At 66.4% G+C, this 16,261-nt stretch overlaps 2 protein-coding genes across 11 annotated transcripts in view; one reads left to right on the forward strand and one right to left on the reverse strand.

Annotated features, from left to right (window-relative positions):
- Nucleotides 1–3,972, forward strand: part of FASTK (Fas activated serine/threonine kinase) — a 54,627-nt gene extending 50,655 nt beyond the window's left edge. The window contains exon 10 of the mRNA XM_039523632.1: nucleotides 3,722–3,972. Within this exon, the coding sequence (XP_039379566.1) occupies nucleotides 3,722–3,808 (87 nt within the window). The 3' untranslated portion in view covers nucleotides 3,809–3,972. The remainder of the gene's footprint in view (nucleotides 1–3,721) is intronic.
- An 854-nt stretch (nucleotides 3,973–4,826) lies between these two features.
- SLC4A2 (solute carrier family 4 member 2) overlaps nucleotides 4,827–16,261 on the reverse strand; it is a 71,807-nt gene continuing 60,372 nt past the window's right edge. For all 10 annotated transcript variants that reach the window (XM_039523628.1, XM_039523619.1, XM_039523622.1 and 7 more), the window contains 9 exons: nucleotides 15,687–15,835; nucleotides 13,124–13,318; nucleotides 12,300–12,518; nucleotides 10,819–10,908; nucleotides 9,483–9,649; nucleotides 8,473–8,726; nucleotides 8,024–8,193; nucleotides 5,764–5,937; nucleotides 4,827–5,520 (listed from right to left, as the gene is read on the reverse strand). In XM_039523628.1, coding sequence (XP_039379562.1) covers nucleotides 5,440–5,520; nucleotides 5,764–5,937; nucleotides 8,024–8,193; nucleotides 8,473–8,726; nucleotides 9,483–9,649; nucleotides 10,819–10,908; nucleotides 12,300–12,518; nucleotides 13,124–13,318; nucleotides 15,687–15,835 — 1,499 coding nt within the window. In that variant the 3' untranslated portion in view covers nucleotides 4,827–5,439. The remainder of the gene's footprint in view (nucleotides 5,521–5,763; nucleotides 5,938–8,023; nucleotides 8,194–8,472; nucleotides 8,727–9,482; nucleotides 9,650–10,818; nucleotides 10,909–12,299; nucleotides 12,519–13,123; nucleotides 13,319–15,686; nucleotides 15,836–16,261) is intronic.

Genomic DNA, 16,261 nt, shown 5'->3' on the forward strand with positions numbered 1-16,261 from the left:
CTGGTCTCTCAAACAGCAGGGCCTGGCGGTGTCATCATTGAGGGTGCACTTGGCAGCCATCTCTACCTTCCACCCAGGGGAGAGTGGCTGCTCCGTCTTCTCGCACCCTATGGTTTCTAGGTTCCTCAAGGGCTTGGAGCGCTTATACCCCCAAGTTCGCCGCCCCGCCCCAACCTGGGACCTCAACCTGGTTCTAACCAGACTTATGAGTGCCCCATTCGAGCCGCTGGCAACCTGCTCGCTGCTATACCTGTCCTGTCAGACAGCTTTCCTCGTAGCCATTACATCAGCCAGACGAGTCTCCGAGCTTCGGGCTCTCACGGTGGACCCACCGTATACTGTGTTTCACAAGGACAAGGTGCAGTTGTGACCACATCTGGCCTTCCTCCCTAAGGTGGTGTCGGCCTTTCATATCAACCAGGATAATCTTCCTTCCGGTCTTCTTCCCAAAGCCACACTCATCGCGAAGGGAGCAACAATTGCCCTCCCTAGCCGTCCGTAGGGTGCTCGCATTTTATATCGAGCGGACAAAGCCCTTTTGTAAAACGCCCCAACTCTTTGTCGCAGTGGCAGACCAAACAAAGGGCCTACCTGTCTCCTCCCAGGGGATTTCATCTTGGGTGACGTCCTGCATCCGCACCTGCTGTGACTTGGCCCATGTTCCATCGAGCCACCTCACTGCACATTCCACCAGGGCTCAGGCTTCTTCTGCTGCCTTCCTGGCCCACGTTCCCATCCAGGAGATATGTCGCACAGCTACCTGGTCCTCGGTCCACACCTTTGCCTCACATTATGCACTGGTCCAACAGTCCAGAGATGATGCAGCCTTTGGCTCAGCAGTTTTGCATTCTGCAACATCTCACTCCGACCCCACCGCCTAGGTAAGGCTTGGGAGTCACCTAACTGGAATGCATAGGAGCAATCACTCGAAGAAGAAAAGACGGTTACTCACCTGTAGTAACTGGTGTTCTTCGAGATGTGTTGCTCATATCCATTCCAGACCCGCCCTCCTTCCCCTCTGTCGGAGTAGCTGGCAAGAAGGAACTGAAGGGCCGTTGGGTTGGCAGGGGTATATATTCGGCGCTATAGCGGCGCCACTCCAGGGGGCGACCCAGCCGACCCACCGAGTGTTGCTAGGGTAAAAATCTTCCGACAAACGTGCACGCGGCGTGCGCACACCTAACTGGAATGGATGTGAGCAACACATCTCGAAGAACAACAGTTACAAAGGTGAGTAACCGTCTTTTAGCAAGGTTTAAGCCAATGTGGCAAATTCCCTCCTCCTTACAGTGTTTTCCCTGGGGGTAAGGTGAGGCTGAGCCCGCCCCCTCTAAATTCCTCTCCAAGGTGGCATCTTATTTTCACTTAAACCAAACCCTTCACCTCCATGAACCACAGTGAAACTTGGGAGAAACCAAGCTGCACGCAGCATGTCTCCAGAGCCTTTTGGAACGTTTGTGTGTAGCCCTGGGGAAGAACATCAGAATGGTCACACTGGTCAGACCACTGGGACACCTAGAACATGGGGTTGTGTCCCTACCCATCCTGGCTAATAGCCATCGATGGACCTATCTGCCCACTACATACCTAATTTTTTTTTTTAACCCAGTTATACTTTTGGCCTTCACAACCTCCTCAGGCAAGGAGTTCCACAGGTTGACTGTGCGCTGCGTGAAGAAGAACTTCCTTTTATTTGTTTTAAACCTGCTGCCCATTAATTTCATTTGGTGACCCCTAGTCCTTGTGTTATGAGAAGGAGTAAATAACACTTCCTGATTTACTGTCTCCACACCAGCCATGAGTTTATAGACCTCTGTCCTATCCCCCCTTAGTCGTCTCTTTGCCAAGCTGCACAGTCTCAGCCTTATTCGTCTCTCCTCATAGGAAAGCTTTTCCAAATCCCTCATCATTTTTGTTGCCCTTCTGTGTTCCTTTTCTACTCCTAATACATTGTTTTTGAGATGGGGTGAGCAGACCTGCACACAGTATTCGAGATGTGGGCGTCCCATGGATTTATATAGCGGCAACATGATATTTTCTCTCTCATCTCTCCCTTTCTTAATGGTTCCCACCATTCCATTCGCTTTTTTGATGCTGCTGCACATTGAGTGGATGTTTTCAGAGAACTATTCACAGTGACTCCAAGATCTCTTTCTGGAGTGGTAACAGCTAATTGAGACCCCATCATTGTATATGTATAGCTGGGATAATGTTTTCCAATGTGCATTACTTTGCATTGATCAACATTGAATTTCATCTGCTATTTTGCTGCCCAGTCACCCAGTTTTGTGAGATCCCTTTGTAGCTCCTCGCAGTCTGCCTGGGTCTGAATTATCTTGAGTAATTTTGTATCATCTGCAATTTTGTCACCTCACTGTTTACCCCTTTTTCCAGATCATTTATGAATATGTTGAATAGGACTGAGCCCAGTACAGACCCTGACCATTTATACCTACCCTTTGTTTCGTCTCTTTTAACCAGTTACCAATCCATGAGAGAACCTTCCCTCTTACCCCATGGCTCCTTACTTTGCTTAAGAGCCTTTCGTGAGGGACCTAGTCAAAGGCTTTTGGAAAGTCCGAGCACGCTGTATCCACTGGATTCCCCTTGTTCACGTTTGCTTGACCCCCTCAAAGAATTCTAGTAGAGTGGTGAGGCGCGATTTCCCTTTACAAAAGCTGTGTTGACTCAGGTCGAGCATATCACGTTCATCTGCGTGTCTGATCGTTCTGGTCTTTGCTAAACTTTCAGCTATGAAATGACGTGAGGCTCACTATCCTGTACGTGCCAGGCTGTCTCTTCCCAGAGATTCGCAAGTCGCCAGCTCGCTGTATCCGTCTGCCACCTAGTACTTATGCCCTTTCCCTCAGCTACTGCGGCCCTCTCAGCTGCTGGCTTGGTAATTTCAGTGTCCTGAGGACTGGCCTGTCACAGAGCTCAGCCCAGCCCTTTACCAAACCCTCCGCCGTGGACCTGGCAGCGGGATGGGACAGCAAAGTGGGAGAGCTGCTCTGCAGTCCTCGTTTCGCTAACAGCCGTGAGGGTGCCTGCCCCACCCCATTGGTCTGGGAGCTGCCACCCTGGCCCCAGGGTGAGGTCCCACAACACAGCTGTGATGCCGAGTGACAGAGCTTGTAGGCAGATGGGGGGGGCGCAGTGACCTTGTGTCTGTTGATCCAGTGAGGGACAAGTGTGGCTGCTGTGTCCCATATGCTTGGGGGGCAGGGGGAGAATCAGGCCGTGCAGTGTGGGCCCCTCCCCCCCTCCGTGTCTCTGCTGCCCATGGATTCTGTTCTGGCACAGGAGCTACCTGCATTTTGAAATGATTCATGTAGCCAAGGGCTCCAGGGAGCCAGTTACAGTCAGGGAAGGCAGTGGGGAGCCAGGCCAGCACTGGGCACCTGTAGCCAGCCCTCCAGGTAAACGCATAGCTCCGTGGAGGGGCCATTAGTGCACATAGTGCGCAGGCCAGCAGCACCCCCCATGAACCCCAACACCCGACCTATGCTGTTGTGGGGAGATGACCAAGCAGCCTGAGGGGGGCTGGAGCTGTCTCCCTGGGACCAGGGTGGGGTGGGGAGCTGGGCTCTGCTTGTGCCAAAGCCCCATATTCTATTCCCCACCCTCCTGTGCCAGCCAGGCCCTGGTGCCCTTGGCCTGGCCTAAGGACGCTGCCCCAGGCTGGCGCTGGTGCTAAGTGACGCTCCTCTCCTGTGTGCAGCTGCCCTACATGGAGCTGGAGAAGGTGAGCGGCGTGGAGGAGGCCAAGCACTATCTGCGGCAGAAGCTGCGGGAGCTCCGCTTTTGAAAGCAGCTGCCACTCCTGGGGCGCAGTGACAGCAAGAGACCCACCTCCTCCGGCGGAGCCACGTGACACTGGACACGGTGCGGGCCACGGACCCTGCTCCCGGAGGCCCCCTTCCTCCCCTGGGGGCTGTAGGCCAGTGGAGCTGGTGGTAGCGGGCGGGCGTAGCGTGGGGCTGTTATTTATTGGCATTTGCTGAGGGGTTGGGGGTCGGGCTGGTGCAGCATCAGGGGTGGGGGACTGGTGTAAATGGCTGGGCCAGCGCCATAGCCCCAAGGGGGAGCAGTGCATGCTGGGCCTGCTCCTCCACCCCCAAGGCTCCTGTCTGCAAAGGGGGGGGTGCACTGGTCTGTGTGTCCTCAGAGCTGGGGAGGGGCAGGGCTCGGCTCCCTGAGCTGCCTTCAGCACCTGCTGCCCAGCTGGGAGTGCCTCTCCCCTATGGGCTGCACAGGGCGGGGGGCTGGAAGCGCATTGGCGGGGGGCCCCTGGAGCTGTTTGCCCCAGGCCCAGCCCAAGGGGCCGCTGGGGTGGTGAGGACAAAGTTTACAATAAAACTGGAGACAAAGCTGCGCTGTCCTGACCCATTTTGTGGTGCTAGTTCGTGCCCCACATCCCCCCGTGCAGGGGCCCAGAGCGCAGCTGGAGGGGGAGGGTATTGCCTGCTGCACCCTGCCAGGGGACGGGGCCTGCTAGCACTGTGCCAGCCTGGCTCTAGGCCCACGTCCAAGGGGGCAGGGTGTGGCCCTAGCGAGTGACCCCTACCTGGGAGATGCAGCTTCCCCAGCCCCACTCGCCCTGGGCCCTGCCAGACCCGCAGCAGGGCAGGAATGGGAGCACAAGGCGACTCTGCCCCATAACCCCCCCCCATCCCCCGGGGTACTCAGGGGTGTTGTGCAGGCCTGATTTTGCCCCATGGCCCTGTCCCAGCCCCAGCCTAGCTTACGGCCGGGGGGGGCAATGGGCTGCTTCCTGCCCAACCACGGCCCTGCCCAGCCTGCCAGTGGGACTGGGGCCCGTGACGGTTACATAGTGCAGGGGCGACACATGGGTTTGCTGCACAAACGTGTTCACCGAACCGACCTGAGCAGCAGCTGCTGGCACCAGCCTGGCTTGCTCCAGGCCTGCTGTGTGAGCCTCCCCCGCAGCCCCTCCAAGCCAGGCCCCCCACATTCCTTAGAAAGCTGTTTATTGACAGTTAAATTAGTCTCTTAAATAAAACCCCACTGAATTTAGGAAACACTTGATTGTCTGGGTGGGGCCCGGGGCTGGAGCAGGGAGGACAGCCCCCCACCCCGCCAGGGGGCACACAGGATGCTGCAGGAGCGGGTCCAGCACACGATGCAGTTTGGACGGCAGTGGCTGGGGGCAGGCGGCACGGCCCACTCCCTGCCCAGGGCGGGTAGCAGGCCCCCGCAGGGCAGGGCACTGAACGGTTCCTTTGGCAGGTGGGGGCGAGACGGTGAGCATCTCATGGCTGGTGTGGCACAGGCACTGGGGGAGTGCTGGGCGCCTGCCCCAGCTGGGCACAGTCCAAGCGGCCGCAGGTCCGGGCGATGCCACTGCAGCTCCTGGTGCAGCAGCCAGGGGCCTGCCTGTGCCCCACAGCCCTGCACAGGGTCGCTTGCTGGCGCCCCTCACACGGGCATCGGCATCTCGTTGTACTCGTCCACCCCTTCCCGCTCGTCGAAGATCGGCTCCGCCTCCTCTGCGTCCAGCTGGGGAGAGACGTGGTAGGTGGGGAGCCGGGGAAGAGGCCGCACCCGGCGCTGCCAGGAGACTGCCCCCCAGCCTCTGAGCCCCTGGGCCAGTGCTGCCTGCTGCTGCCCCACACGCCAGTGCCTGGGCAGCGTCTCCCCAGCCCGGAGAGCCTCCCACTGCCCACCGGGTCCAGGCAGAGGCTGGCGCCTGAGGGCGTCCTGTGGCCTGGCCACACCCCCCCACACACACACGGGACTTACACACTTGAGCTCGCGGGCGGTGAAGATGCGGGTGAGCAGGCACATGCGGAGCGGCACGGTGAGGATGAGGATGAAGGGGAAGGCCAGGGAGGCGGCGGTGGACATGACGGCCCAGAGCACGGCCAGGCACGCCAGCTGCAGGCCCGTGAAGAGGTGCATCCGCAGGGTGCGCACCTGCCCGGAGAGCCACACGGGGTTAACGCCCCGGCCCAGTGCCACAGCCACTTTCCCTGCCCCCCCTCCCTGGCTCACCACCCCCCCCCCGAGACACACACACCCCGCTGGCACCTTGCCCCTCCCAAAGAGCCCCCCCGCTGGTTCCATGCCCCCCCAGGGGTCCCCGCTGCTGGCCCCGCCCCCACTGGCTCTCTGCCCCTCTATAGAGCACTGCCACCTGCTGGCTCACCGCCCCAAGACACACACACCCCGCTGGCACCTTGCCCTCCCAAAGAGCCGCCCCGCCCCACTGGTTCCATGCCCCCAGGGTCCCCGCTGATGGCTCCCCGGCAAAGGCTGGTTCCAACCCCTCCTCTGCCTGCACTTTGGAATGGGACACCTGCCGCCGCCCCCGCTATCTGCCAATGGGCCGTGCCCCCGCTGGCTCTGTGCCCCCGCTGCTATCTGCCAATGGGCCATGCCCCTGCAGGCTCTGTGCCCCCCGCTGCTATCTGCCAATGGGCCGTGCCCCCCGCTGGCTCGGTGCCCCCCCCCGCTGCTATCTGCCAATGGGCGTGCACCCCGCAGGCTCCGTGCCCCCGCTGCTATCTGCCAATGGGCCGTGCCCCCGCTGGCTCCGTGCCCCCCCCCGGCTATCTGCCCATGGGCCGGGCCCCCGCAGGCTCCGTGCCCCCGCTGCTATCTGCCAATGGGCCGTACCCCCGCAGGCTCCGTGCCCCCGCTGCTATCTGCCAATGGGCCGTGCCCCCGCTGGCTCTGTGCCCCCGCTGCTATCTGCCAATGGGCCGTGCCCCGCAGGCTCTGTGCCCCCGCTGCTATCTGCCAGGGCCGTGCCCCCGCTGGCTCTGTGCCCCCGCTGCTATCTGCCAATGGGCCGTGCCCCGCAGGCTCCGTGCCCCCGCTGCTATCTGCCAATGGGCGTGCCCCGCTGGCTCCGTGCCCCCGCTGCTATCTGCCAATGGGCGTGCCCCCGCAGGCTCCGTGCCCCCGCTGCTATCTGCCAATGGGCGTGCCCCCGCGGGCTCCGTGCCCCCCCCCTGCTATCTGCCAATGGGCCGTGCCCCCACAGGCTCCGTGCCCCCGCTGCTATCTGCCAATGGGCGTGCCCCCGCAGGCTCCGTGCCCCCGCTGCTATCTGCCAGTGGGCGTGCCCCGCAGGCTCCGTGCCCCCGCTGCTATCTGCCAATGGGCGTGCCCCGCTGGCTCGTGCCCCCGCTGCTATCTGCCAATGGGCCATGCCCCGCTGGCTCCGTGCCCCCGCTGCTATCTGCCAATGGGCCGTGCCCCTGCTGGCTCCGTGCCCCGCTGCTATCTGCCAATGGGCCGTGCCCCTGCTGGCTCCGTGCCCCCGCTGCTGTCTGCCAATGGGCGTGCCCCCGCAGGCTCTGTGCTGCCCCCTGCTATCTGCCAATGGGCGTGCCCCGCTGGCTCCGTGCCCCCGCAGACTCCGTGCCCCCGCTATCTGCCAATGGGCGTGCCCCGCAGGCTCCGTGCCCCCGCTATCTGCCAATGGGCCGTGCCCCGCAGGCTCCGTGCCCCCGCTGCTATCTGCCAGTGGGCGTATCCCCCGCAGGCTCCGTGCCCCCGCTGCTATCTGCCAATGGGCGTGCCCCGCTGGCTCCGTGCCCCCGCTGCTATCTGCCAATGGGCCGTGCCCCCCGCAGGCTCCGTGCCCCGCCCCGCTGCTATCTGCCAATAGGCCGTGCCCCCCGCTGGCTCTGTGCCCCCCCCGGGATCTGCCAAGGGGCCGTGCCCCTGCTGGCTCCGTGCCCCCGCTGCTATCTGCCAATGGGCGTGCCCCTGCTGGCTCCGTGCCCCCGCTGCTATCTGCCAATGGGCCGTGCCCCTGCTGGCTCCGTGCCCCCGCTGCTGTCTGCCAATGGGCCGTGCCCCCGCAGGCTCTGTGCTGCCCCCTGCTATCTGCCAATAGGCCGTGCCCCCCGCTGGCTCCGTGCCCCCCCCCGCGATCTGCCAATGGGCCGTGCCCCCCGCAGGCTCCGTGCCCCCCGCAGGCTCCATGCCCCCCCCGCTATCTGCCAATGGGCCGTGCCCCCCGCAGGCTCCGTGCCCCCCCCCCGCAGACCTTTTTGACGAAGGTGACGTCGGGGTGGTGCTTGGGGGGCATGAGGAGCAGGTGCAGGCGCTCGTAGAACTGGATGCCGTTCAGCGAGGTGACGCCCATGTACAGGAAGATGCCGAAGAGCACAGCCAGGGGGATGTGCCGCAGCAGGTCCCCGATGACGATGGACAGGCCTGGGGGGAAGGGGGGGGCAGCCTCTGAGCCCACAGGAGCCCTCCGCCCCCCCCCCCACTGCTCTGGCCCAGTGAAGGGGTCTCCCAGAGACCGTCCCAAAGCTGGGGGCGCAGCCCCAAGCCCGTGGGTCTGTGACACACCCCCAAGCCGCAGGGCTTCCCCAGATTACCCCCCAGGCCCCAAAGCACCCCACAGCTGGGCCGGAGCTCTGCCCACCCTGGGAGCCTCTCCCCTGCTCGGCCGTGGGCTGGGGAGACGGGGCGGCTGGCGGGACTCACCCACGAGCAGGGCCACCAGCAGCCCTGTGACGCGCTGCTCCTTCACCTCCTGGATCTTGGGCTTGTCGCCGGGGGCCACGGCCTTGCTCATGACCGTCAGGGCGTTGGCGTGGGTCACCGAGCGCACCGTGGCGGCCGCCAGCCAGGGCAGCCCGAAGAGGGCGCAGAAGCCGCCCATGGCCACGATGAGCAGCAGGTCGAGGTGGAAGCCGGAGCCCTTCTGCAGCATGCGCTCCTTCTTACTGATGATCAGCCTGGGGGGGCACCGGAGCCTGAGAGCCTGCCCCACGGCCCCCACACCTGCCCCCCACAGCCCCCCGCAGCATGCACTACTCCTTACTGATGATCAGCCTGGGGGGCACCGGAGCCTGAGAGCCTGCCCCACGGCCCCCACACCTGCCCCCCACAGCCCCCCGCAGCATGCACTACTCCTTCTTACTGATGATCAGCCTGGGGGGGCACCGGAGCCTGAGAGCCTGCCCCACGGCCCCCACACCTGCCCCCCACAGCCTGCGCTCCTTCTTACTGATGATCAGCCTGGGGGGGGGGGCACCGGAGCCTGAGAGCCTGCCCCACGGCCCACACCTGCCCCCACTGCCCGCAGCTTGCACTTCTACTTCTTCCTTCTGATCAGCCTGGGGGGGCACCGGAGCATGCGAGCCTGCCCCACGGCCCCCACCCCTGCCCCCCACAGCCCCCCGAAGCATTCACTACTCCTTCTTACGGTTGATCAGCCTGGGGGGGCACCGGAGCCTGAGAGCCTGCCCCACGGCCCCCACACCTGCCCCCCACAGCCCCCCGCAGCATGCACTACTCCTTCTTACTGATGATCAGCCTGGGGGGGCACCGGAGCCTCAGAGCCTGCCCCACGGCCCCCACACCTGCCCCCCACAGCCCCCCGCAGCATGCACTACTCCTTCCTGGTGATGAGCCTGGGGGTGGGCACAGGGCGCCGGTGTCTCTCCCAATAGCCCCCCCACAACCCCCCGCCTGTGGGCGGCTCGGCTCACGTGGTGATCTGGGTCTCCATGAAGATGAGGATGAAGACCAGCACAGCCGGCAGCGCGCTGGCCACCATCATCCAGACGGGGAAGGAGCTGCCCTCGCCCAGGGGGTTGATGACCCAGCCCCGCTTCTCCGGGGCCGTCACTGAGAAGCCACTGGGAACGCTCAGCTTCTGCGGGGGGGAATGGAGGGGCCATGAGAGACAACCTGGGGGCTCGGCACAGGGGCAATGGGGATGGGGTGGGACATGCTGGAGAAGGGGGAGCACGCATGTGGAGGGACAGGGAGGTGAGGTCAGGGAGGACAGGGCAGGGGAGGTGGTGGAGCAGGAAAGATGAGAGAGCAGGCATTGGGGGATGGGGAGTTGGGGGCAGGGGACGGGGCAGGTGTGAGGGTGGATGGGGAGGTGGGGGCAAAGGGTACAGGGCCGGGGGGGTGGGGACAGGTGTGAGGGGGAGATGGGGGGCAGAGTGGGACAGGGGCAAGTGTGAGGGGGACAGGGGAGTTGGGGGGCAGGGGGACAGGTGTGAGGGCAGATAGGGAGGTGGGGGCAGAGTGCGGGGCGGGGTGGGGACAGGTGTAAGGCGGGATGGGGGCAGGGGAGGGAGGAAAGGGGGCCTGTGTGAGGGGGATTGGGTAGGGGGGCAGGTGACAGGCATGACAGGGGACAGCGAGGTGGGGGGCAGGGGGCAGCAGGCTGGGACGAACACGGGAAAGGTGGTAACACCCCGGTGCCCCATCTCAAGGGCTCCGTCCCCGTGGCCCCATGCCCCTAGGCCTGGCAGCTCCGGCCTGGCGTTGGGCCCGTCGTGCTGCAGAGCCCCGGCCGTGGGGCAGGTCCTGCCCGGCCGGGGGACTCCGGCGCCATGGGACAGGCTGGGTGGTGGCCGGTGCCTGCGGGAACAGGGCCCGGGCTGGCGGACGCCGGCTCTGCCCAGGGCGGACAGACACGGGGACGGGGGGACGGAATCAGACGGGTCCCCAGCTCCAGGCTTGGCCAAGCCGCACCAGGGCTGAGCCGCTGCCCCTCCGGGCTTCGCCTGCGGTGTCCCGGGGGTCGACGAGCTGCTCTGGCGGAAAGGGCTCCTGGTGCCAGGGCAGGTCCTGGCTGGGCGCGTCGGTCCCTGGGGGGCACACAAGGCTCCCCCGGCCCATGGGACTCGCTGGCAGAGCTCGTGGGGGGCAGCAGGAGGGCTGGAGCCCTGAGGCTCTGTTGGAGGCAGCGAGAGGGGGACCCCTGGGGTAGGGCAGCTGAGGGGGTCCCCCCAGGGGCTGTCTGCAGGCCCAGGCATAGCACAGAGCCTGTGGGTCCCTGACACGGCCCCTCTCTGCCCCACTGACCTGCGTGTACGTGTCCCGGATGCTGAAATCCACCAGCACCATGATGAGGATGGCGATGGGCACCCCGAAGTCCCCGATCACCCGACGGATCTGCAGAGAGCGGGTCAGCGCCGGCCAGGTGGGCCCCAGGAGTTCTGCCCCTAATGACCCCTGCCCCCAGCTCTGCCCTCCCTGCCCCCCGCGAACCCTGCCTGCCCCCCAGGAGCCCTGCCCTCCTGCCATGGCACAGCCTGCAGGGCCTGCCCCCAGAACCCTGCCCCCCACACCCCGTAGTGCCTCTCCCTGCCCCCAGCTCTGCCCTCCCTGCCCCCCGCGAACCCTGCCGGGCCCCCCGGAGCCCTGCCCGCCTGCCATGGCACAGCCTGCAGGGGCCTGCCCCCAGAACCCTGCCCCCCACACCCCGTAGTGCCTCTCCCTGCCCCCAGCACTGCCCTCCCTGCCCCCCAGTGAACCCTGCCTGCCCCCCAGGAGCCCTGCCCTCCTGCCATGGCACAGCCTGCAGGGGCCTGCCCCAGAACCCTGCCCCCGCACCCCGTGCCTCTCCCTGCCCCAGCTCTGCCCTCCCGGCCCCCCGCGAACCCTGCCTGCCCCCCAGGAGCCCTGCCCTCCTGCCATGGCACCGCCTGCAGGGGCTGCCCCCAGAACCCTGCCCCCACACCCCCAGCTCTGCCTCTCCTGCCCCCAGTGAACCCTGCCCCCAGGAGCCTTGCCCTCCTGCCATGGCACAGCCTGCAGGACCTGTCCCCAGAACCCTGCCCCACACACCCTCAGCGCCTCTCCCTGCCCCCAGCCCTGCCCTCCCTGCCCCCCGCACCCTGCCCCCCAGGAGCCTTGCCCTCCTGCCATGGCACAGCCTGCAGGGGCCTGTCCCCAGAACCCTGCCCCCACACCCCCAGCGCCTCTCCTGCCCCCAGCTCTGCCCTCCCTGCCCCCGCGAACTCTGCCTGCCCCCAGGAGCCCTGCCCTCCTGCCATGGCACAGCCTGCAGGGCCTGCCCCAGAACCCTGCCCCCACACCTCCTAGCGCCTCTCCCTGCCCCCAGCTCTGCCCTCCCTGCCCCCAGTGAACTCTGCCTGCCCCCAGGAGCCCTGCCCTCCTGCCATGGCACAGCCTGCAGGGGCTGCCCCAGAACCCTGCCCCCACACCCCGTGGTGCCTCTCCCTGCCCCAGCTCTGCCCTCCCTGCCCCCCCGTGAACCCCGCCTGCCCCCCAGGAGCCCTGCCCTCCTGCCATGGCACAGCCTGGAGGGGCTGCCCCCAGAACCCTGCCCCCCACACCCCATAGTGCCTCTCCCTGCCCCCAGCTCTGCCCTCCCTGCCCCAGCTCTGCCCTCCCTGCCCCCCAGCAAACCCTGCCCCGACACAGCCTGCAGGGAGCTGCCCCCAGCTCTGCCCCAGCTTGCCCCTTCCTCCCACCTCACAGCTCTGCTCCAGCCCTTCTCCCCCGGCCCCCCATGCCCAGGCCCCCACGGCCCCGCTCACCCGCCCGGGGAAGAAGCGGCTGTTCTTGAACTTGCGCAGGAAGAAGGCGATGAAGAAGGTGCCGGCCATGAGCACCAGCGAGAGCAGGGCCGTGTTGGGCTGCCCCGTCACCGCCGGCCCGGGCCGGCCCCCCGTCCCGTTCCCCAGGGGCGCGCTGCCATTCTCCATGCCCGTCCCGTTCGCCCGCCCGCAGCCGTGCAGGGGGTGCTCCTGGAAGATCTGCCGGGAGATCACGGGGGCCTGAGATCCAGCCCATAGCCCCCCACCCCCTACAGCCCTCACGGCCCCCCACGGCCCGCCCCCACCAGCCAGGACAGCCCCAGTGCCCGGCCCCTCCAGCCCCACAGCCCGCCCCACCAGCCAGGACAGCCCCAGTGCCCGGCCCCACCAGCCAGGACAGCCCCCAGTGCCCGGCCCCCTCCAGCCCCCACGGCCCCCACCCCTCCAGCCCCCACATCCCACCCCACCGGCCAGGACAGCCCCAGTGCCCGGCCCCTCCAGCCTCCACGGCCTCCCACCCCTCAGACCCCATGTCCCGCCCCACCAGCCAGGACAGCCCCAGTGCCCGGCCCCTCCAGCCCCACGTCCTGCCCCACCAGCCAGGACAGCCCCAGTGCCTGGCCCCTCCAGCCCCCACCCTTCCAGCTCCCACAGCCCCCACATCCCACCCCACCAGCCAGGACAGCCCCCAGTGCCCGGCCCCCTCCAGCCCCCACGGCCCTCCAGCCAGGACAGCCCCCATGCCCCCCCTCAAACGTTGCTGCCCACCCCAGCGTCGGATCCCCCGGCCTTGGCTGGCTGGGCCGGGCCGCCCGGGCTCGCACCTTGGCCAGCTTGGAGAAGGTCTCGTAGATGAAGATGAGGGAGATGAGGAAGGCGAAGATCTCCTGGGTGAAGCGAGACACGAAGCGCACCAGGATGCTGCCCTCCACTGCCACCATCACCAGCACGATGAGGATGAGCCAGAAGCCGATCCACACGCGCCCCACCAGGTACTCCAGCCCGTTGGTCGTGCAGAACTGCCAGGGCACGGCCCACAGTGAGGGGGGCTGGTCCGTGCTCCTAGCCAGGGGCTCCCCTCGGCCCCCCAGGCAGGGTCTGGGGACCTGTTCCAGGGGCGGGGGGCAGGGCAGCTGGGGGGAGGGACGGGCAGCACGGGGCAGGGGGCACAGGGTCTCTGGGACCCGTTCTGGGGCAGGGGGGCAGGACGGGGGTGGGGATGGATGGGCAGGGCAGGTGGGGGGAGGGGCAGGCAGGACGGGCAGCACAGGCAGGGGCACAGGGTCTCTGGGACCCGTTCTGGGGCAGGAGGGCAGGACGGGGTGGGGATGGAGGGCTGGGCAGGTGGGGAGGGGCAGGCAGGACGGGCAGCACAGGCGGGGTGCAGGGTCTCTGGGACCCGTTCTGGGGCAGGGGCAGGACGGGGTGGGGATGGATGGGCAGGGCAGGTGGGGAGGGGCAGGCAGCACAGGGCAGGAGTTGCAGGGTCTCTGGGCCCTGGTCCGGGGCAGGGGCGCAGGACGGGGTGGGGATGGATGGGCAGGGCAGGTGGGGAGGGGCAGGCAGCACAGGGCAGGGGCGAGGGTCTCTGGGACCTGTTCCGGGGCAGGGGGGCAGGACGGGGGTGGGGATGGATGGGCAGGGCAGGTGTGGGGAGGGGCAGGCAGGACGGGCAGCACGGAGCGGGGGGTGAAGGGTCTCTGGGACCTGTTCCGGGGCAGGGGGGCAGGACGGGGGTGGGGATGGAGAGGCAGGGCAGGTCGGGGGAGGGACAGGCAGCACAGGCGGGGGGCGCAGGGTCACTGGGGCTGGCACGGAGCCTCGAGCTGTGGGTCGTCCCATGACCTCTGCCCCGGGGTTACAGCACAGGGACATCAGGAGCAGCGTGACCCCCGACTCCGGCCCTGTGCCCAGCCGCTGCCCTGCACCCCTGGGATCTAGGGCTCTCTGGAGGCTGCCAGGGCACTGGGGGGGTTCGTGGGAGCCTCGGAGGGGGGAGGGGTGTCAGTTTGGGGAGAGGCAGGGGACTCTGGGGGCTCCAAAACTATCAGGGCTCCAGTGAACTAGGAGGGTTCTCTAGGGGACAAACAGGGTTTCTAGGGGACTATCAGGGAGTTCTGGGGGGGGCCTTGGGGGCTCTGGGGGGCTAACTGGGATTCTGGGGAGCTCCTGGGAGTATGAGGGGCTCCTGGGGCCATCAGGGGGCTTTGAGGGGCTCTCGGGGGCTCTAGGGGTAACAGAGGTCTCCGGGGGCTATCAGGGGGCTCTGAGGGGCTATCTGCAGGCTATTGAGGGGTAACAGGAGATCTGAGGGACTATTTGGGGTTTGGGGGTTCTGGGGCTATCAGGGGGCTCCAAGGGGCTATGGGGTTCTGGGGAAATGGGGGTTCCGGGAGCTATCAGGGGCTCTGAGGGGCTACCTGGGGGCTATTGGGGGTCTGAGGACTATCTGGGTGTTCGGGGGCTCCAAGGAGCTATCGGGGGCTCTGAGGAGCTATCTGGGGGCTATTGGGGGTACGGGGGGGTCTGAGGGACTAACTGGGGGCTATCAGGGGGCTCCAAGGGGCTATGGGGGCTCGGGGGTAATGGGGGGCTCTGGGGGCTATCAGAGAGCTCTGAGGGGCTATCGGGGGTTCTGGGGGCTATCGGGGGCTCCAAGGGGCTCGGGGGTAATGGGGCTCTGGGGCTATCAGAGAGCTCTGAGGGGCTATCGGGGTTCTGGGGCTGCTCGGGGCTCCAAGGGCTCGGGGTAATGGGGGCTCTGGGGCTATCAGAGAGCTCTGAGGGGCTATCGGGGTTCTGGGGGCTATCGGGGCTCCAAGGGGCTCGGGGGTAATGGGGGCTCTGGGGCTATCAGAGAGCTCTGAGGGGCTATCGGGGGTTCTGGGGGCTATCAGAGAGCTCTGAGGGGCTATCGGGGTTCTGGGGGCTATCGGGGCTCCAAGGGGCTCGGGGTAATGGGGGCTCTGGGGGCTATCAGAGAGCTCTGAGGGGCTATCGGGGTTCTGGGAGCTATCGGGGCTCCAAGGGGCTTGGGGGTAATGGGGGCTCTGGGGCTATCAGAGAGCTCTGAGGGGCTATCGGGGTTCTGGGGGCTATCGGGGCTCCAAGGGGCTCGGGGGTAATGGGGGCTCTGGGGCTATCAGAGAGCTCTGAGGGGCTATCGGGGTTCTGGGGGCTATCGGGGCTCCAAGGGGCTCGGGGGTAATGGGGGCTCTGGGGCTATCAGAGAGCTCTGAGGGGCTATCGGGGTTCTGGGGGCTATCGGGGCTCCAAGGGGCTCGGGGTAATGGGGGCTCTGGGGGCTATCAGAGAGCTCTGAGGGGCTATCGGGGGCTCTGGGGGGTAATGGAGGCTCTGGGGCCTTCCCAGGAGTCCTGGACTCACTGTGAAAAAGGCTTCTTCAAAGACGAGCAGGGGCCCGGAGAAGCCGATGATGAGCAGCGGCTGGGCGCCCAGCAGGCAGAAGACGATGCCCTGCACGGCCGTGGAGATGATCAGCTCCGACACCCCGATCAGGTCCTGGGTCTTCTCCCCTGCGGGGGGCGAGGGCTCAGCGCTGGAGACGCCCCCTCCCCGCCGCCCCCCCATCCCCGCTGACCCCCGGCAACGGACCCCCACTCCCGTCCCCTGGCCCCTCCCCGCTGACCCCCGGCAACGGGCCCCCACTCCCCTCCCCCAGCCCCTCCCCGCTGACCCCCGGCAACAGGCCCCCACTCCGCTCCCCCAGCCCCTCCCCGCTGACCCCCGGCAACAGGCCCTCCTCCCTCCCGGCCCCTCCCGCTGACCCCGGCAACGGGCCCTCACTCCTCCCTGCTGACCCCGGCAACGGGCCCCACTCCCCTCCCCAGCCCCTCCCGCTGACCCCGGCAACGGGCCCTCACTCCCCTCCCGGCCCCTCCCGCTGACCCCGGCAACGGGCCCTCCTCCCCTCCCGGCCCCTCCCGCTGACCCCGGCAACG

The sequence above is a fragment of the Mauremys reevesii genome, linkage group 2 (genome assembly GCF_016161935.1).
Source record: "Mauremys reevesii isolate NIE-2019 linkage group 2, ASM1616193v1, whole genome shotgun sequence".
Taxonomy (NCBI): Eukaryota; Metazoa; Chordata; order Testudines; family Geoemydidae; genus Mauremys; species Mauremys reevesii.